This window comes from Glycine soja, chromosome 3 (genome assembly GCF_004193775.1).
Source record: "Glycine soja cultivar W05 chromosome 3, ASM419377v2, whole genome shotgun sequence".
In the NCBI taxonomy this organism is placed as follows: Eukaryota; Viridiplantae; Streptophyta; class Magnoliopsida; order Fabales; family Fabaceae; genus Glycine; species Glycine soja.
The window spans coordinates 31319241-31342292 of NC_041004.1; the positions used below are offsets into that span (position 1 = coordinate 31319241).

A 23052-nucleotide genomic window follows, 5' to 3' on the forward strand; every position below is an offset into this window, starting at 1 on the left:
TTTTAGTTGCCAAAAAACATATAATAATAATAATTATATCATCATTTAACGGTCAAATAAATGAAAAAGACTAGAACAATGAGCAGAGAAAAAGTTTAGAAATGAAGACTAATCTTTAAAAAGTTAAAGAACCAAAATCATAAAAGTTTGAAAACCAAAAACATAATGCATCTTATTTGCTACAAGACCTTAGAAAGGTGTTTTGGCTAAATTTGGCCTTTCTTTAGACTCTGATTGTATGTATGCTTTTTTATTCACCTCCACCCTGGAGTGCGTGCTGATTTGTCCTCTCAGTCTGGCTCCGAATCTGATGTAATCTGTTTGTTACGGGTTAATTAATGAATATTAAAATCCCCTTGGGCTTTCGGGGTAAATTTTTCCTGTTACATTTGAAGATGAATTAGCTGCAATTTCTTCACAAGAACTATTCAGTCACTTAAACTTCACAGCAACGAAAACTCTTTCTCGTGCTACTTAAAGATTTTCAATCTTAATTCCCAGACATCTTTTTTTTTACCTGATCATTCATAATTCCCAAGTCCACATTAAGCAATTTGTCATTTTTTTATTTCATCAAGTCATTTAGTCATACATTTTCAAGTTTCCAAAAGGAAAATATTAAGACAAAATCAATGGAGCGAATCCCTATAATAACTAGTATATGTTTATTATACAAGTGCTTTTATTTTATAAGATTCTGATTCAATAATAATAACATTTATTTTCATCAGCAGTTTAAATTCTATATTTTAATATGCAAAGTGCACCTTATTATAAAAAAAATTCGAATTTATCCGGTATAAGCTAACCCTCTAAACATAATCTACTCGATTAGTATTGACGGTTTCTAGAGGAGAATATTGGGCAGTATTGATTACATTAAACATCACAAAAGAATGAAAAAAAATGTAAAAGAAATTAAGTGTAAAGGTAAAGTTAACATAGTTGATCCAAGATGTCCAAGAGACAGAAATCAAATCTAAGATACCAGCTTTTACGCCTCTATCTCTAATAAATGATTTAGTAAAGATTCATACAATCTACTAAAAACCCTTTTTGAGTTATAAAAAAAATGAAACAAAATAAATTAATTGGATGAACTATGGGACATAAATCACCCGACACCAAGAAAACATGAAATGAAAAGAAATACTGTACTCAAAAGACCTGTGCCAAATTTCAGGTAACCGATTACGACAAATTGACCGAATTTTGATATGCTACAAATGATCCTTCTGACATTTCACTGGCTGCTATTCTGTGGATATTTTGTACATTGAGGAATTGAAGCTTGGGGTAAATTGAAAAGGCTACAATGGTCGGTTCCACACATTTCATCTTCAGTTTAATTTAACTGCAAAAACAAATCAAAATCAAAACCAGTTCTGATTAAATATCAATCACAATGGCAATCAAGTGATAACCAAATAAAAAACAAAAGAAAGTACATAGGATGATGTTTAACGGATTGGGGAATTGAAACTCAAGAATTGAACAACAATTGACATAATATCAGTGCTAATTATTGAAACTGTGGAGTTTTAGGAAGATGTGGAAAAGAAAATAACACTAAATATTAAGAGATTTAAGTTGACTTAATTCTATTTAATGTTTTAAAAAGTACTTGTGTATAAAACTTGGAATATTAACCTTCATTTATACTAATCATAATCCTATTTAATTAAGGAAAGTAATCATGAGATTAGAAAAAATGGTAACCAATCCTAAGATAAAAAAGTAAAACCAAAGAATAATCTAAGATAGTCTAAGTATTTGATGTGATAGTTTCATATATTCAACACTAATTAACATGTACAGTTAATGGAGCTAGTTCAATGTAAATCAAAGATTCATAATACCTTCAATTGTGTACCCACATAGGATCCAAAGAGAAAAGTTTATCACTTCTTGTACCAGAAGCAGGAGCTCTTGGTGGTGGAGCATGTACAGTAATTGGAAGAACCCATTCCGTTTTTTCCCTTCCCTCAATTAGAAGAGGATGCTCATACCTGTGGTTCAAAAAATCGTACAAATTTAAATGACCAATGTCACTTAAGGATTCCAATTTCCATGAAACCTATTTTTTACATTTGAAGCAGGAATCATGATTTGTAATACAACAATAGCTTGTGCCACTAGGCAAGGTCCACTACATGGATCACATGACATCACTGGACTTGGTTAAAAACCAAATTCTTGAAGATATTATTCACCATAATATCACAAGAATTAAGGTTTGTGTTGTGTAGGATAAATGTCAATGAAAACTAAAGGCTGATCTTTGCCATGCCTTGAATAAATATATGGTTGAATATTAAAAACCAAAGATTAAGAAGGCTATAGTACATCCACAAGTAGTATAAAATGACAAATGGTCCTAGCAAAAAGAAAGGTGCATGTATGCCATGGATAGTCTTCAGAATAAAAATTGAAAAAAAAAATCTTAAAAGTAAACAATAGTTGGGCTATGAATTAAAAAATGGGTAGGGTGCAGCCAAAGATGGCACGTGTGTGGAGTGTGGAGTGTAGAATGAGTTGCTCTCATGTAAAGATCAACCAAAAAGCAGGTGGAGCTGAATATGAGTAGAAGAGGTGGTCAAAACTCATACTTTTTCCAATCTACATGCTTTGGAGTTGTGAAAAATTCAAAGCGGAGAACCCACTGCACAGATACATGTTGAGTTGAGAAGGACATTGGACCATCCATGGGGATAGAAAAAAGAAAGCTTGTCTGCACCAAATCTGCAACAACCTCATGATGATCACTCTGAACCTAAAAGCACAGTTGAGACCACAATTGTCAGAATCAGAGGCCATTAATAACATTTTGAAATACATATGATCCCATTTCTTTTTCTCTTGAGTATTGCAGACAGACAATTTAAAAGCAAGTCTTTAAAAAAGTCAATCAGAGATTGGCCATTGAATAATCATGCATTATGGTTAATCAAAAGGCACCAGTAAACCAGATCTACATCATTAATTCTGAATAACATATTGTAGATATTAGTGATAAGGGGCTTTTAGGGCTATGTATTATATATCAATTGCTGCATAGCTTAGTGTGGCTATATAAACCAAGTATAGGATGAAATAGGGAAATGCTTCAAGTGTAATTTGTGGCCACAAAGTACCTATAAAACTTGAAGCAAAACTCTATCAACAGCTACAAGACTAGTAATGCTCATGGTAGCAAAAGCTGGGAAGTAAAGTGCCAACAGGAACAAAAACAAATAAAAGTAGCAGATAAGAATGTGGAGGTGGATGAATAGACATACAAGAATGATATTAGTAGGAACAAATGTATTTAGGAGAAAGTAGGAACAGCATCTATCAAAGAGAAGATGATACAAAATCACCAAGGTGGTCAGGAAAGGTTTAGACCAATGAAGTGAATAAAATCAAAGATAGTCTCATGAAAAGAGGTAGATTAAGACCAAAGCAAACTTTAGGAGAACCATTAACAAAGACCTTAATCTAAATGGATTTAACGAATGCTAGGTTTTTTATTCAACCAGTCAGTAAAAGTTTAAAAGGAGTAGTGAGAGGTAAAAGAAATAGAAAATACCTTAGTGATTGTAGGCGAATTCCTTCTAGAATGGTGGACAAATCGCCGATTTATAGTTTCCGAAGTTTCCAATGTTATTGAGATCTGAAAATAATAACTACTATAATAAATTCACTTCCAGAGTATCTCACCCCCAAAAATTGATTTGTTAACTATTAGTTTAACTCTCAACAGATGACAAGGGCAGTCACCTCAAGGCATCTCCTAGCTCCTTCATGAAAGAAAGTGAGAGTGCCACCTATCTGTAACAAGAAAGTTGCTGGTGAATAGACTTCTTATGTACACCATGTATCAAACTCGACTTGATTATCCTTACCATATCACTGAAGTAATAAGTTGAGTCGGAATTTTTAGGGGAAAATTTAAGCAAAACTTGATCATCAAGTCGGATATTGTAAGACCTTCCTCTAATAAAGCCTTCTGCTGCAGAAAATGTCTGCATAAAATTAGCTTACATGGAATGTAAATTATTTTAAAAAAATTTGGAGTACAATATCCAATGTGTCTGAAGCACATAAAATCATTTTAGGAGAGAAGAAAATGCATCAATTTACATGATATAGATTCTACAGCCCCAGCTTCAGGCGAAGAGGATACTCCCACATCATATTCTGCAGAAAATGTCTTCCGCAGCTTCTGTTGCTCATTTGGGGAGACAATTGCAAATGACTTCTGGGTTGACAAGACATCTGTTTTCTAAATGAATTAGCATAGCAAATACTTGATTTCAAAGCCAAAAGTAAATAATGACTCCTATCAATCAGACACTAATAAACCAACACAACTGGATACTGTTTCAGAAATATATTTCTACAAGAAAAAATTAGCAGTTTCACACATAAACCGACACCAAGGTATAGTTTAATTTGCTCACCAGCACCAGAATCAGACAACACTTCAGCAACAGACAGCCTAGGAAGTGCCATATTTGAAGATAAACTTGTTCGGAAACCTTCTAAAGTAGAAACATCCCTGGTCAATGATCTTGCAGAAGAAGATCGCAATGACAGTGAACTTCCAAAGCCTCTGTTTAGACTCTCTCTCATGGGATTATAAGAAGAAACAGATGAGATATCATCTCTTGAGCTGTCATAGCCCTCCTCAACTCCATCATACATGTCATTTGCTCTAACCTGTATAAAAATGATTTCATTTTATATCTTGAGTACATGAAAAAGAACAGCATGGAATAAGTGAAATGCCAAAAGATAGCTTAACATACAACCAGAAATGAGATATATAATTCCAAAAAAAAGAATTTGAAAAAAAGTTTTGTACTGTTTAATTAGTAACCAGCATTGATTCTTTGGACAATGGAATGGGGAGAATAAGAAATAGATTTAGATTCCCAAGAGGGGGGAGTATTATTAGTTAACCCATTAGTAGTTGAGTATTGTTAGATAACCCATTAGCTAGTTTAGTTAGTTATAAATTATAATCAGTAGTTAGTTAGCTACAATCAATGAAGGGTACATAACACGTATAAATAGAAGATGGGAAAGGACAGCATCTAAACTTCTAAAAATGAGCAGATTTCATATTACTTTAGAATGAAAGATCATTGTGTGATTTTAACCAAAATCCAATCTACAATTCTAAATCCATTTTAAAATGTAATTTTTCAACCGATTTCACATTTTGCAAAGACAGAACATTTTAAAATTAAAAACAGATGAAGGCATTATTAAAACAATAGATAGCAATCGAATATAGGCTAAAACACAGATAAGTTTAGTTTACCCAATTAAAAAATATCACCAATAGCATACCCAATCAGCATCTCCATCCATCTCTTTCCAAAATAAATCCAGTTGTACACTAGTTAAGGGAACAATATCTGAAAACATATAAACACATGGATATATTACTTATAATGTTCAACGAAAATTAAGATGACTAAAAAAATTTGATGCTACATGAAATAAACATGTATAGGTGCAAAAAAATAAGAAACTTAATAGTGATATATGCAATCAATTTTAATAAACAAGTAAATTCCCCAACGATAGCTGGTTCTATCAAAGTTTGCTTCCCAGACAGATCATTCTTTTTGTGTTGCAAATTGTCAGGTTGAATTTGAATAAATGCCAATGTCATGGGCTCATACCAAAGAGAATGACAAATTGATACAACATATATTTATAATTTCAATGGTTTCACATAATAGCTTCTTAGGTCATCATGTAAACATGAGCAACAAATTTCAGAATCTACAGCTAAAAAGCAGCAAAAATAGAACTACAGGGCCTATTAGAAAAGCTAAATCTTCCACATATCCATCTATAGCATAAGCTATATTTGTTCCACATCAGCATTCAAAATTTTAAAAGTATTTTTTTTTCTTTTAAACGGAAAGCAATTTTACTTTGTACAGAAGAACATCTTCACATACTCCTTTATAACCAGAAAATCTATGTAGACCTCGATAGAAGAAGTCAGAAACCATTACAACAGGTTTAGAACGGAAATAAAATAGAAAGAAAGTTAACCAAACTAACCATCATCTATTGGAAAGCCACTACTTTTTTGGTTTATCCATATTTGTAATGGAATACGAACTTCCTGCAGAAATGAAAGTTAACAAACTTAAAAATCTAAAAATAGGCAAACCAGTACATGTTAAAAGATTGAAATAAAAATATCCAAAAAAGGAAGTACACATCAATGTTATCAAACCCAGATAATGACACAGATCAGCCAACCCCAAAAACATTAAAGTGAGATGTCCACTATACCAAAGGTTATACGTACAAGACAAATAGTTTATACCACACACACTTAAGAGCTCAAAACTAAAGAGTTATCTAAAATTAAAGGCGCAGTCATAATTACTAATCAAAAGTAATAACAAAACACAATCATCATCAAAAAGGAAGATGGTATAATAAAGGACAAAACTCTGTTTTTTTATTAGAAAAAAATAATAGTATATATTAATATGATAAAACAGTACCAGTGGTACTGATATATATACATGTCAATACTCTCCCAAGCAGAAGTATGGTTCCCTAATACACACTACCTAGCAGGCATTAAGGAACCAGAAATCTGACTATCGAGATTTCGTAAATCCACCCAACACCTAATCCTAATTTCCCCAAGATAATGATTCCCACCAAATCAGTTGAATTTTAGGACAGCTGAAAAATAAATGAGCTGCCTCCTCTTCCTTATCCCTGCAGAATGGGCACATTCTGTCCTTTATGTCCACATTTCTCCTACACAAGTTGGACCTAGTGGGCAATCCGTCCCGTATCAGTCTCCACGCAAAAAAGGCAGCTTTGCTCGGGATTTTTAACTTTCATATGTCTTTAAATGCCCCATCCAGATTCTCATCTCTTGAGTCATTGTCCAGCAGGTTGTGTGCACTACGGACAGTATATATCCCACTTGGATCATTCAGCCACACCCACTTGTCTAGTTGGTGGGCATTTATGGTGACTCCTTGGATTTCTTCCAAAAAAATTGCACTCATACCTATCTCAGCTTCAAACAGTAATCTTCTCCACAGCAGAGACCATCCCCATGCTCCCTCTACACTGCTCCCCATCTGCTGAATGTATGTGTTGTGCTGGTTCGAATTTAGGTAAAGCCTAGGATATTTTATCATTAACGGAATCACATTATTGTTCCACCCATCTCAGAATCTGACTTTTGAACCACATCCCACACTCCATCTTATACGGGATTTAAACCAGCTATCCTCCCCTGACCCACGGCACATATCACGAAGGTCCTTCCACCACACAGATTCAGCAGAATTCCTCCTTTCTACATCCAAACTCCTCCATCCCCAATACTTTGAGTCCAACATTCTAGCCCACAATTCTTCTTGATGATTAAACAAGTTCCATCTCCATTTTCCTAGAAGAGTGCAATTAAATTTGTTCAAATCCCTAATTCCCAAACCTCCCTTCTCCTTTGATAGACATACTAATTCCCAACTTATCCAAGCGATTTTCTTCTGCTCTACTCCTCCACCCCAGAGGAAACACCTTTGCAACTTCACCAGCTTGTCGACTGCCTTCTTTGGGATCCTGAAAAATGAAAGAAAATAAATAGGAATTGAATTCAGGGCAGACTTTATCAAAGTCACCCTTCCCCAAAAAGAAAGATGTTTTTGCTTCCATTTCGTCAATTTTCTCTCACACTTTTTGATAATGGAATCCCAAGCCACACAACTTCTTAGATTTGCCCCTATCGGAACACCCACATATTAGAAAGGTACAGGTAGCAAGCTGCAGTTTAGATATGATGCAACGTTCCTCATCCACTGCAATGACATCCCTATCGCCCCAAAATGACTTTTTGCAAAGTTTATTTTTAGCCCTGAAACCAGCTCAAAACTCCTTAGCATCACTTTAATGGCTCTTACGTTTTCCATTGACGCTTCCCCGAAGAAAATCGTATCGTCTACATACTGAAGAATGTTGATCTCCACCAAATTTCTTCCAACCATGAATCCCTTAAACTGGGTGTCATGCAACACTTCTCTCATCAGACCTGTTAGGCCCTCTGCCACAATATTAAATAGAAGTAGGGCTAATGGGTCCCCTTGTCTAAGTCCCTTTTGGGGGATGAGTTCAGCTGACGGGCTCCTATTGATCAATACCGAGATAGAGGCTGAGTTAAGGCAGCCTACAATCCAAGTAACCCACTTAGAACAGAATCCCATTCTCCTGAGCATATACACCAAAAAAGTCCTAAATCACTAAATCGTAGGCCTTCTCATACACGGCTTTGAACATCAAACAGCTCTTATTACCTCTTTTCGCTTCCTCTACCACTTCATTTGCAATAAGCACACTATGAAGCATGTGTCAGCCTTCAAAAAATGCAGATTGGCGCTCATCAATAATACCTAGCAGTGTCTTCTTCAATCTCCTTGCTAACAACTTGGCCACAATCTTATAGATACTGCCTATTAATGAAATAGGCCTATATTGGTTGAGGTTTTGTGGATCCTGCACTTTGGGGATCAATGCAATGAACAAGGCATTGGTTCCCTTCGGAAATTGTCCATTTACATAAAATTACATCCCAGAACTCTTTAATAAATTTGAAGTTTAAACCATCCAGTCTAGGGCACTTGTCACTCCTGAATTCCCACACTGCGTCTCTTATTTCTTTCTCATGAAACCTCTCTACCAGATATTCGTTTTGCTGCTGGTTAATTGTCTGAAATCTGACCCCATCCAGCATTGGTCTAAGCCCCTCCACCTCCGAAAATCTCTTCATGTAGAACTGACAGACCTCTTCTTTTTTTACCCTGCTAGGATCTTCTATCCAACAGCCATCAACTAGCAAACCTCTTAGCATACTATGTCTTCGGTTCCCATTTACTAAGAGGTGGAAGAAGCAGGAGTTGCAGTCCCCTTCTTTAAGCCATTTGGTCCTTGACTTCTGTCAAAGCAAGGATTCATGAGAGATGGCTGCCACCAATAATTCTTCATGCAGCTGCTTCTTCAGTCTAATTTCTTGAGTACTCAATTGTCTTTCGTCTCCTTCTTTTTCCAGCAAGTTCAGCTCCCTCTCAGTCCTTGTCATCTTCCTCTGAATGTCACCAAATTGCTCTTTGTTCCAGATTTTCAATCTTTGTTTGAGGCCCTTTATTTTTTCTTTTAGCACAAAACCACCCCAGCCCCTTATGGAATTTGTTGACCACCATTCACTGGCCACTTTTCTAAACGACTTATCATGGAACCAACAGTCCAGAACTCGAAAAGGTTTCAGTCCCCAATCCACAAATGAGGATGACAACAAGATAGTGCAATGGTCTAAGAAGTTCCCTTCCAAGATGAACTGAGTGTTGCCTTGCCATTTATCAAACCAATCTGCAGAGACTAGAATTCTGTCAAGCCTACTCTTAGCTGACCCATTTGGTCCATACCAAGTATATTTTCTCCCCATACAAGGCACATCATCAACTTCTAAGTCAGCAATCCAATCATTAAACTCCTTGATATTCCTCTCATCTTGTTGTCTTTGACTGGTGCCCATTCTTTCAGATGTTGTTCTTATGCTGTTAAAGTCACCTAGAATACACCATAAGCCTCCCAAATTGAAATTTCTTAGAGTTCTGATTTGATCCCACAGATTTCTCTTCATACCCACATCACTTGGCCAGTATATATTCACAATACAAACTCTAACACCATCTGCAATCCATATCCCTTCTAGGTAGATAAAGCCACAGCCACTACACTTCTTTCCTAGTCTGAAAGCCTGTTCTCTTGGCTAAGTCCCAACACATTACTACTTGTTTGGTATGCTCCAATGTTGTTGGGCTTTTATTTTTTGTTAAAACCCTCGAGTCCAACCTTTCACTACTCTGTTCTTCCCAATCAATTAGTTCCTTCAATCCACTGACCTTCGATATAATTGGGGGAGTCTCAAATTGGCTTGACTCATCAATGGGTTGGCTTATTTCTACGCTATTTATTCCATCCTCATTTCCATATTCGGGCTCAGTGGCATTTGAGTTGTCTTTTTGCTTTCTACACCATGTATGTCTGTGTTGGAATTACACACATTGTATGGGTAGTTGTTCCAACAAAGAATAGTTATTAATGTACCTAGATAGTCACATATTCATGTATCTCGGAATTCACATGCATGTACATAGGTACTAGAACTTCATTAATATTCTGGTAAATTTCACATTGTATTTAATCCCTAAGTCTATATAAATATAGATCAGTTGAGTAGGTTAGCACTCAAGCATTTCACAACCTCTAGTCTCTTCAATATGGTATCTAGAGCCACCTTGTTTGTTCTTTAAAGGTTTTTGCATCTGGTCAGCAGAACCTAAAGTCCCATCTTTGTCCCTTTGTCCAAACAGCAACCTCAATATCCAAAAGTCCCTTCCACCGACCTGCCCACTATCCACCGCCGTCGGATAACCACTTAGAAACCGCCGATCGGCCAGCCACCGAAGTCGCATCACCAGAATCCTATCCACGCGCCTCCACACGCTCTTGACTGTGACAACGCGTGTCACCCACGCGCCACCTTCCAGCCATTGTAATCACTGCACGGTCGCCCAGATCTAATCGCCAGCCTCTCCTCTTCCTTCCTAGGTGATCAGTTCTTCGATTAGACAACTCTTTGACAAGTGCTGAAATGGCTTTAGACTCTCAGAAAACTGATGGTCCTGCCTTCTCTATCTCTGGAACACCAACAATCACTTCAGAAAAATTGAATGGAAAAAATTATTTAGCATGGTCAACCTCTGTTGAACTTTGGTTTCTTGGCCAAGGTTATCATGAACATCTAGAGCAATCCTTAGAAAAGATTTCAGAAGACAAATGCGAGCAATGGAAGAAACTTGATTATCAACTTTGTGCTCTCTTGTGGCAGTCTATTGAGCCAACTACATTGACAAATTTCAGAGCCTTCAAAACTTGTTATTCTTTCTGGAAAAACGCACAAAGTGTTTTTGCTAATGACATTCAACAATTGTATGACGCTGCTTAGAAATTGGTCACTCTTAAACAAACTGATCATGACATGATTTTGATCTATATATGGTGTTGGTACTGCGTGGAGTTAAAATTATCATTGGAAGCCGATAAACTTGAAGACATAAAGACGAAACTTGATAATCTATATATGGTGTTGGTACTACGTGGGATGCATCCAGATTTTGATCATATTCATGACCAAGTCTTAACTGGCCAAGAAGTTTCTTCTCTAGAGAATTTAATTACCCGGCTCCTTCAAGTGTCCTCGCCAAAAATAGGAGGAAATTCGGTTAACAGTATTGAAACTTCTACCATGGTATCTAATCGAGGGGGATGAGGTGGTCGTGAAAACCAAGGAGGACAAGCTGGAAGAGGAGGTCGCCCTCAATGTTCTTACTGTAAGAGAATGAGCCACACACAAGACACTAAATATTCTATTTACGGATTCCCCAAAAAATCGGTGAATATTTCAAATTCTGAAACATCTGAGAAAAATTTTTCGGAGGCTGACTATCAAGAGTATCTCCAACTAAAAGCTGCCAAGGAATCTCAAACATCATCTGCTATAAGTGGTCATAACTCCACTGCCTGCATTTCCCAATCTGGTAATAATCAAAGTCCATGGATAATTGATTCGGGTGCTTCTGATCACATTGCTGGTAATAGTTCTTTATTTTCATCCCTCTCTCCTTCTAAAATTCCTCATTTCATTACTTTAGTCAATAGTTCTAGAGTTGCAGCAACAGGAATCGGCCATATATCACCCACTTCTTTGTCTTTAAACTTTGTTTTGCTCATACCTGGTTGTCCTTTCAATATAACATCTCTTAGTCAGCTTACTCGTTCTCGTAATTGTTCAGTAACATTTGATGCTAACTCCTTTGTCATACAGGAACATGGTACGGGTCGGACGATTGGCGTAGGACATGAATCTCATGGTCTTTACTACCTCAAGCCTAATCTTTGTTAGGTTTGTAGTGCTGCCACTTCACCAAAGCTCCTTCATGAATGCTTGGGACACCCACATTTATCTAAATTAAAAATAATGGTTACGAGTCTTGAAAAAATAAAGGACCTATTTTGTGAGTCATGTCAACTAGGAAAGCATGTCCGTTCTTTTAGGCATGTTGAAAGTCGTGTTGATTCCCCTTTTTCGGTTATTCACTCTGATATATGAGGTCCTAGCCGTGTTTCGTCTATGGGTTATAGACATTTTGTTACTTTCATTGATGAATTTTCTCGATGTACTTGGGTTTTCTTAATGAAAGAACAATCTAAAATTTTTGTCCATTCTCACTTCTTTTGTTAATGAAATTAAAACTCAGTTTGGTAAGACAATTAAGATCCTTAGGAGTGATAATGCGAAAGAATACTTTTCTTCTTCTATTTCTTCCTTTTTGTCAGCACAGGGCATTCTCCATCAATCTTCTTGTCCTCATACTCCTCAATAGAATGACATTGCCGAAAGGAAGAATAGGCATCTTGTTGAGACTGCTCAGACATTATTACTTCATGCCAACGTACCTATCCGGCATTGGGGTGATACAGTTTTGACAGCCTATTTTTTTATAAATCAAATGCCTTCTTCCTCTGTTAAAAATAAAATACCACATTCCATTTTGTTTCCTAAAGAACCATTTTTTCATGTTGATCCACATATTTTTGGATGCACCTGTTTCATTCATAACTTGTCTCCAGGTCTTGATAAGCTTGCTGCTCGAGCCATCAAATGTGTTTTCCTTGGATATTCCAAATTATAGAAAGGTTACCGATGTCACTCTCCTGTTCACAATCGTTATTTTATCTCTGCAGATGTAACATTTTTTTGAAGAAAAACCATACTTTGCTCCCTCCATGGTTGAGTCCAATACTCTTCAAGATGTTTTTCCTATTCCCTATCTTGGTCCATCACCTTCTTTGCAGGAATCAGAGTCAATTGTAGATTCTACCATAGATATTCCTGACCTCCACTTGAGCAGACTCAAAGATAACCCATCGTATATTGACGTCGTCCTCGAATTCCTGACGCAGAACTTGAAGGTAATGAAAGACCAGTTGAATCATCTCCTACTCCAGCGAACAACCCAACCATGGACCTACCCGAAGAGAATCTTGACTTGCCCATTGCTCTTAGGAAAGGTACTCGGTCTACACGTAATCCTTATCTTATTTATAACTTCTTAAGTTATCATCGTCTCTCTTCTTCGTACCATTCTTTTGTTTCCTCTTTATCTTATGTTTCTCTTACTAAAAATCTTTGTGAAGCACTTGATCATCCAGGATGGCGACAAGCCATGATTGATGAAATGCAGGCTTTGGAGCATAATGGTACTTGGGAGCTGGTTCCTCTTCCCCCAGGCAAAAAACCTGTTGGCTATTGATGGGTATATGCTATAAAAGTTAGGGTCAATGGACAGATTGATCGCCTCAAAGCTCGATTGGTAACCAAAGGTTATACCCAGATTTATGGCCTAGATTATTGAGATACTTTCTCCCCTGTGGCTAAAATTACTTTTGTTTGACTCTTTCTTGCCATAGCTGTCATCCTTCATTGGCCACTGTATCAGTTGGATATTAAAAATGCATTCCTACATGGGGAATTAGAAAAGGAGATTTATATGGAGCAACCACCGGGATTTGTTGCTCAGGGGGAGTCTAGCTTGGTTTGCAAACTTCGAAGGTCTCTTTATGGACTCAAACAATCCTCACAAGCTTGGTTTGGAAAATTCAACTCAGTTGTTCAGGCTTTTGGGATGAAACGAAGTGTAGCAGACCATTCAATTTTTTATTGTCATACCTCATCGAGTAGATGTGTTTACTTGGTGGTCTATGTAGATGATATAGTCATCACAAGAAATGACCAAGAAAAAATTGCTCAACTGAAGGAACATTTATTTAGTCATTTTCAGACTAAGGATTTAGGAAAACTTAAATATTTTCTTGGAATTGAAGTTGCTCAGTCAAAAAATGGGATTATCATCTCACAAAGGAAGTATGCGTTAGACATACTTAAAGAAACCGGTATGTCAAATTGTAGACCAATTGATAGTCCCATGGATCCAAATCAAAAATTGCTACCCAATCAGGGGGAGCCTTATTCTGATCCTGAAAGATATCAGAGATTGGTTGGGAAGCTTATCTACCTCACTATTACAAGGCCAGATATTTCCTTTACAGTTGGAGTGGTGAGTCAATTCATGCAATCTCCTCATAATCATCATTGGGATGCATTAAAAGGACCCCAGGACAAGGACTACTCTATGAAGACAAAGGAAGTACTCAAATAGTTGGATTTTGCGATGCAGATTAGGTAGGATCACCCATTGATAGGCGTTCCACTTTAGGATATTATGTGTCTATTGGAGGAAATCTTGTCTCATGGAAGAGTAAGAAGCAAAATGTTGTTGCAAGGTCTAGTGCAGAGGCTGAATATAAAGCTATGGTTGTAGCCACATGTGAGCTCATTTGGATTAAACAACTTCTTCAAGAATTGAAGTTTGGAAATACTCAACAAATGAAACTTTGTTGTGATAATCAAGCAGCCCTACATATAGCTTCTAATCCAATATTCCATGAGAGAACTAAACATATTGAGATTGATTGTCATTTTGTCTGGGAGAAAGTCCTTTCTAAGGACGTTATTACTCAATTCGTTAGTTCTAATGATCAACTAGCAAACATCTTTACAAAATCTCTAAGGGGACCAAGAATTCAAAATATTTGTACCAAGCTTGGATGCTTTGACTTATATGCTCCAGCTTGAGGGGGAGTGTTGGAATGGAATTACACACATTGTATGGGTAGTTGTTCCAACAAAGAATAGTTATTAATGTACCAAGATAGTCACATATTCATGTATCTAGGAATTCACATGCATGTACATAGGTACTAGAACTTCATTAATATTCTTGTAAATTTCACATTGTATTTACTCCGTAAGTCTATATAAATGTAAATCAGCTGAGTGGGTTAGCACTCAAGCATTTCACAACCTCTAGTCTCTTCAATAGTCTAGAATATACCTTCCAGGTAAGGGCAGGCCCATTTGTTTTAGGTCCAATATCATTATTTTGCTATATGTGAGACTCCACATTGGTGTCATTAGCAAAGTCGGCTGACCTGTCCCTCTCCTCTGCATGTGGTGCAACACGTGATCCCCTCCACTTTAATTCAAAATTTGCTGACGCGAATGGGCCCTGGGCCCACTTCAAGTCCCTTTCTTCCACTCTTGACAGTGTTGTTCATTTCCTCTTCCCTTATTCCAGCTGCATTTCCTATTTCCACCATATCCGTACCTGCCACCATGTCTTGGCTACCACCTGTTCTGTCTTTCGATAACCTCTCAACATAGGTAGTCTGTGGTGACGATGTTTGACTTCGAGACACAGCTATACCAGCTGCGTTTTTTTGACTGTTAGTAATTGAGTGAGTGGCTGTCGGCAGGATCTAGAGGTTATTGACCTTCAGTCCACGCATGTTTCTTTGTCCATCAGTCTTCTACTGCTCGATGTCCTTTCCTGTCTAGTTTCCACCATTGGTGTCAAGTTGTCGGTTTTCTAGACGAATCTTTGCCTCTAACAAGGCATATTCAGACCACACCGATGATGACATCGTCAAAGGACCCAAGTGAACACCCTGTTAGGCATTTGTGCCTACATGGGTAGTAGCATGTCTCCTCGACCAAGTGAATCGTGAAGACTTCCCCGTTAATCAATACTGCCACCGTGTCCACGCATGTTTCTTTGTCCATCAGTCTTCTACTGCTCGATGTCCTTTCCTGTCTAGTTTCCACCATTGGTGTCAAGTTGTCGGTTTTCTAGACGAATCTTTGCCTCTAACAAGGCATATTCAGACCACACCGATGATGACATCGTCAAAGGACCCAAGTGAACACCCTGTTAGGCATTTGTGCCTACATGGGTAGTAGCATGTCTCCTCGACCAAGTGAATCGTGAAGACTTCCCCGTTAATCAATGCTGCCACCGTGTGCTGAATGGAAGGTTTTCGTGGAATTTTTATGAGCACCCTTGCCCTATCAAGCCTCAATAATTCCTCCACCTCCACCACTTCCTCTACAGTCGCCGCAATCTTCGAAATATTATCGACATCCCATGCGTGCAATGGGATTCCCCAGCACATGATCCATGCCAACCTATATCCAGTACACAAACCCAAGTTCCACTTCTCTAGCGAATGGAACAAGGATCATCCATTTTCTGCATCCTTGCTGCACAGTCCTTCTACTCTGGAATCATTAAGGCCCAACAATAGGACCATATCATCCCCAAGGTACTTTGGTTTAAATTCCTATCCTCCCTCCCACATGATCTCATCTTCTAGTCTATCAAACATCGACAGTTTTTTCAGTCTCCCTACCCACGCATCATTGAGCCACTTCGCCTTTTCCATGGGGGTGCTCAGCTGCAATGATGATTAAGATGTTGTTGCCATATGATGCGCATAGCCATGCACGCCCCTTCTCCCCACCTTTCTATTACCTGACCCCACTACGCTTGCGTACGTCGTTGGTTTTGTCCGCTATTGTGGGTATTGGTTCCACGACCCTGCTTCCCTTGCCTTGTATGCCATCTCCTTCCTCCTATGATCCTTGTCATCGCCTCCAGTACTGGCCTTGTTCATTCCAACATTACACTACACCTCTAAGTTAGGTTTACCATCATTCATCCTCCCCTTTCCGTGCTTTGGTAGGTTAGCATGGAGTTTTAGGCCGCCGATAACCATACTATCCAGCTGTTGTTCAAGTAGCTTCACATCCTCCTTCACTCCTTTGAAACGTACAAAGCCATACCTCCGACCATCTCTATTTCTATGCTTTGCGATGAAAACCTCCCTCACGTCTCCCCATTTCTTAAACTTCATCCACATATCCTTCTCCCCCATTTCCTCCGGGAATCTTGTGAAGTAAAAGGAGTGCACATCTGTTGCATCCCTCCCGTTACTCTTTCCCGCGTCCCTTCGCCTTGGTGGCCCATTCCACAGTGATTGCTTGCTGTACCACTTCCCATCGAAGTTGTGACTTGGCTCCTTTCTCACCCATGTTCCGTTTCTCTCTCACCCTCTCCCTGTTTCTCTCTCTCTCTTCCTTTATGCTTACTTGGGGAACTATACGAATGTATTAGTCACTGATACAAAAAAAAAAAAAAAACTGTGACTGCGAAGAACACAACACAAGCAAAAATTTAACAAAGAGTGTCTATGAGTCTGATGAACAGAACACAAATACTAAAATTGAACAGAATCTTGCATGAACAGAGACTCATGGATGAGCAGTGGTAAGCAGTTGGAACAAAGAGGGCAGGAAAGGAGACCTTTGTGAACAGAGATACCCATGGGTGAGCAATGGGTGTACTGAAAAACACCAAGCTTGGCGAACGGCTTGGTTTGAAACAAAGGTCATCTTCTAAGTGCTTTCTGCTGAAAATGCAGGGTTTCAACCCTATAAATGTTTTCCAATGCCAAAAGTGGAGGGAAAATCACGAAAAAGTAAAATAAAGGATTGGAAAACTCAGAAAATGGAGGCCAATATGGATTGTTTTTCCTGTTTCAATATAATACCTTCAACGGCCATAACACTTCCAACAGGCGCAACATAACACCATGGGCACCCTGAAACAGACTCAGACCTCTCCTCTCTACAGCGCACTATTGTGCATGATTGACTGCTCTGGTTTAGATATCACTCATCCTAAGGGTTTTTTTTAATATCACTCATCCTAAGGGTTTTTTTTAATATAACTCATCCTAAGGTTTTAGGTGTTCAAGTATTCTTACACCCCATTGAATTCTTATTCTATCCTCGATGATGAGAGAGAAGTATGTGCCCTATGCCGCTATGGCCTTTTAAATAGAGAAAGATAAGAATGAATAAGGACATTTTAGTATTCAGCTCACATTAAAATATAGACATTAGACAGCCATAGTAAACCAAGAATACCAGAATCAGAAGTATATATTCAAGAAAACAACTACACAAATTAAAAAGGAAGGGAAAAATAGGAACACACAAATAAGGAACAGCCCTAGCAATTACTGTTAGTCTATAATACAAAAGTACGACCCCACAAAACTCTATGAAAGTGCTCTTAAAAATACTTATTCATCACCTAAGACAATTTTTCCTGCTTTTTACCACATACCAGCCTTCTTATTACCAATAAACCAGAAATAAACAATTAGCATGTTCACCTTCTCTGGACAATTGTTTCACTCAGCTTAGATGCATGTGCCTTAAGAATTAAGATGCCATATTACTGCCACAGAATTCCTTAAAAAGATTGCAAACCATGCATTTCAAACAAAAAGATTTAGCTAGCCTTTCTTCAATTATTAGCTCCCTAATATAACTTAAAAGATTACTTGAATAAAATAAAATAAAGCATAGCACATTTTGAGAACAAGACAAACAAAAACAAAGATATACCACCATCATAGCTTGTCATAATACAACTCTCCTAAAAGTTTACAGTGTTAGGTGAAGGCACAAGAATGGTTTCTTATATTATATATCTAACAAGTGCCCTCATGGCTCATGCAACAGCCCTTTGGACTTGAAGCACGGATACTGCACAGGTCTACCAACCTCATGCTATAATTCTATATTTGTTAGAATGGGGGCAACAATGATTGCCTATTTTCATGTATTGCATCTCCAAAAACATAGCATGAAAATAACATGAAGCAAACACTTTTCAGCATAAATCAGAGCAAGTTACTGCAAAACCAACCAAATCTGTAACATCATTTTTGGACTCCAGACGAGATTGCCCATTTTCATATATTATCCACCCTCCAGTTAATGCACTTTTAATATAGTACAAATAGCGAATGTTTGAACCCTTGTAAGATGGTGGAATAATGCTAGGCAGCTGCGTTCGCACCACATCTGCAAATAACACTCAACATAATCAACCTTCTTAAATCAAAATAAAATATACTGTAAGAGATCACTTCTAAAGCATTCAAATTAGTAATCACCAAGCAAGTATACTGGCAACCCAGAAAAAACCATTTGCTGTTTTGTTGTCAAGAGAATAAAATTAGAATGAACATTTTAAACCCCCACCCCCCCCCCCCCCCCCCCACAAAAAAAAAAGAGGATTGATTATTTAACTCTATAATCAATAGTTCTGGATCAAATTGCCCAGTTTGTCCAATTTCAACTCATCTATCCATCAGTTTATATGTCACATCAATGGTTAACATCTTTGCATAACTCTTTCTTTGATGGTTTCATTAAAGGTTCTCAGTTCTCCTTTGTTCTCACTTGCTCTTCTCATATCAATTTTTAGAAGACCCCAGTTAAGTCCTAATAATGTGAGAAAGACCTCTCCCAAATAAGATTAAGATGATTTCATTAATGAAATTAGTCCCAAAATAGCCCAAGATCAAAAAGTCCCACCAATTGTCTGCTACTTTACCTGGCCACAAAAATCATGTTCACATATTTCAGTTCATATCTCCCAAGTCCTGACTCCAACAAATCTACAACGTACTTCATTTTGGTAAAATTCAAACTTCAAAATTTCAATCTATAATTCTGAAAAAAAGGATAAACATTTAACTCAGTTGCATCAGCAACTCAAAACCAAAGATCATAACTCCAGCCAATTGCATCAGCACTTTGAAAAAATTTCATGAAAATATCTTACATTTTTATATTCCACCCCCCGCCCTCTCAAATTTTATATATTTGAACCCACTATCCCCAATTCCTCACTCATGTAACATGTTTATATGTATGATAATAATATTATTAACTAGCTGCAACCAGCACTACTGAAGGCATGGAAGTTTTGTGGGGATATAGCATCAGATGTTGTTCTGTCTTATATCCCATTAAAACTAACTTCACAATTGAAGAAAGCAAGAGAAGAGTAATTTTGAACACACAAATATGTTATCACAAAATCTTAAGTTTTGGTCTAATTATAATAAAAATTATAGGGTGAAACCAGCCTTCCAGCTATCTCTAACCAAAAGTGAAGCAAAATACTTTCAGTATTGTATTACACACCCCAAAAAAAGGTAAATGGAACAGTTTTTACATCCCCTAAAATTTCCTAATGGGGAATATCCATTTAAGTACACCCACTAACATAAGAAAAACATAATAATTTCAATTTCAAAATTCCACACCCATACTCAGAATATTAAGAGAAAATATAAGAGCTAACTAACAGGAAGAAGGTTAATCAAAAAATCAGCATCCTTTAATGATAATATTAAGAGAAAATACATGATTTGCTGGCGCCAGCATTAAGAATCTGGTTTGCAATTAGGATTGGTGTTGAGCACTCCAGAAAAGCATTCTCACCTGAAATAATAAATAACAATATTATAATCATAATAATGATAAAAATAATACTAATAATTTCTCCCAAAAAAAATTAATAATAATAGCATAAATTATGTTTTTGGTCTCCCAAAATATCTTGAAATTCGGTTTTACTCCCTGTAAAACTTCAATACATTTTTTAGTCTCTACATTATAGAAGCACATGTTTTCAATCCCTAAAGAAGGACTAAAAGAAAACCATATCACTTTTGGTAAGGACTAAAATGCATAAAAAATTCATAGGTACTAAAACTAAATTTTAAGATATTTTGAGAAACCAAAAATGTATATAACCCTAATAATAATAATAATAATAATAATAATAATAATAATAATAATAATAATAATAATAATAATAATAATAATAATGATAATAATAAATAGTACATGCACAACAGTATTAAAGGTTTCTACACTATCATCAAATCATTATCATCAAATCATAAACCACCATGTACGGTAAATTTATTTATCGACTTTTACGACAACTGCTTCAATGGTCATACAAACTACGAAAGGTTTCTACAGTGACATCCAATCATAAACTAGCATGTATAATAAATTTATGGACTTTTACAATAACTACTTCAAAGGTCATACAAACTATGAAAGGTTTCTACACTGGCATCCAACCATAAACCACTACGTATGATAAATTTATAGACTTTTACAATAACTACTTTTTGGTCATACCAACTATGATTTCTATTCAGTTGACGGTGTTTTACGCTGAGAATGCAAAGAATTTAAATTGTTGATGTAATACAGTGAAAGCTATCAAATTCCAATACAGATAGTTGTTGCAGCAACGAACCTCTCCGTTGTTTCGAGCCGGGCATCAGCTTCTGCGTGGCGAACCACTGAGTGTCCAATTTCTCGATGCCCCTGATCTCAAAACCGAGTCTTTCCATGAGAAACGAGTACCCATTTGCGGGATTTGAGATCTGGATGGTCACAATCACAGGATCGCCGGGCCGGTAAACCTGCCTATCCGTCTCGAGCTTCAGTGTGGGTTGAACAACAGCGAGTTCGTCTCCACCACCCTTTGATGGTGACGAATTGGCGTTGTCCACCACCGCGCCGGAATCCCCGCCGCCTCCGAAAAACGAGAATCTCCCAGGTAGCATTGCACTTTTGGTTCCAAGTTTTTGAGACAATTAGTGTGAGAGGGAATTGCAATGGAAAATTAAAATTAGGGTTTTGGGAGAAGGAATTGGAGGAATAGAGAAGAAGGGTCTCACCAGCAATGATGTGTGTAGGGAGTTCTTCTTCTCAGACGGGATCTGATCTTAGCCACGCAGAATTCACTGTCTACTAGTAGCTACAATATTGAATGTTTTAATAAATTCAAAATTAAAAGGGAAAATGAAGGGTGTTTTTGTATTTTTATTTTTCAGACTACAATTTTTGTAATATATAATATAATTATTGATTTTTTGTAATAATTATTTTGAAAATTGTTCCTAAAGTAATTTTTAATTAGTTGAAAATATAAAAATAAAATCTAAATATAATTATTATTTCTATTATATATCTTGATATGTTTTGTTACTAGATAGCTAGTTAAAATATATGTTCGATTTAGATTTTTTTTAGCCCTTTTTCATTAGGAGAGTATTTGGTAGGGAAGAAAATTTTTTAAATCCAAGAATAGGGCTAAGCATCAGTTGGGTTTAAGTAGATCAGCCCCAAACCTATCAAGGGACATGCTAGGTGCACCCAGCAACATTGCTGGTGCACTCAGCAATTAGGTGAATGGGCAAAATTGTCCTTGCATTAAAAAAAATAATTTCTTCTTCCGGAAGATTTCTGGAAGAACCTTCTTCCGGAAGAACAATTTGTGTTTTACCGGAAGAACCTTTTTCCGGAAGCTTTCCAGAAGAAGGTTCTTCCGGAAGAACAAATTGTTGTTCTTCAAGAAGAAGGTTCTTCCGAAAAGTTTCCAGAAGAAGGTTCTTCCGGTAGAATAATTTGTTCTACCGGAAAAAGTTCTTCCGATAACTTCTCCGGAAGAAGGTTCTTCTGATAGAACAATTTGTTCTACCGGAAGAACCTTCTTCCGGTGAAGAACAATTTGTGTTTTACCGGAAGAACCTTTTTCCGGAAGCTTTCCGGAAGAACCTTCTTCCGGAACCTTTCCGGAAGAAGGTTCTTCCGGAAGAACAAATTGTTGTTCTTCCAGAAGAAGGTTCTTCCAGAAAGTTTCCAGAAGAAGGTTCTTCCGGTAGAACAATTTGTTCTACCGGAAGAACCTTCTTCCGAAAACTTTCCGGATGAACAATTTGTTCTACTGAAAGAACCTTCTTCTGGTAGCTTCTCCGGAAGAAGGTTCTTCCGGTAGAACAAATTGTTCTATTAGAAGAACCTTCTTCCGGAGAAGTTACAACGGTAACTTCTCCGGAAGAAGGTTCTTCTGATAGAATAAATTGTTCTACCGGAAGAACCTTCTTCCGAAAGAAGGAATTATTTTTTTAATACAAGGGCAATTTTGCCCATTCACCTAATTGCTGGGTGCACCTAGCATGTCCCACCTATCAATCCAGATGATCCAAACCAAAGCATTTCGTGACCCATTTGATACTTCTAGTCATGTGGGTTGCATTTTGGGTCAAGTGGGTTCATTCGATTAGGCTCATTTTAGGCCGAAATAGGATTTTAGGCCGAAA

At 37.2% G+C, this 23052-nt stretch overlaps 1 protein-coding gene across 3 annotated transcripts; it reads right to left on the reverse strand.

The window, feature by feature from the left end:
• Nucleotides 1–897: 897 nt before the first annotated feature.
• Nucleotides 898–21729, reverse strand: LOC114406440. 3 transcript variants are annotated; one of them, XM_028369146.1, is made up of 14 exons: nt 21628–21729; nt 21201–21517; nt 20288–20365; nt 18777–18934; nt 6067–6130; nt 5338–5405; nt 4443–4701; nt 4123–4257; nt 3885–3991; nt 3760–3810; nt 3569–3652; nt 2610–2773; nt 1860–2009; nt 898–1354 (listed from the first exon to the last, which is right to left on the reverse strand). In XM_028369146.1, the coding sequence occupies exons 2-13, from the start codon at nt 21511–21513 to the stop codon at nt 1862–1864; spliced, it is 1629 nt and encodes a 542-aa protein (XP_028224947.1). In that variant the 5' UTR covers nt 21514–21517; nt 21628–21729; the 3' UTR covers nt 898–1354; nt 1860–1861. The 3 variants fall into 3 exon arrangements, with proteins under 3 accessions (XP_028224947.1, XP_028224949.1, XP_028224948.1); XM_028369148.1 differs by lacking the exon at nt 20288–20365; XM_028369147.1 differs by having other exon boundaries at nt 21201–21694.
• Between the last annotated feature and the right edge of the window lie 1323 nt (nt 21730–23052).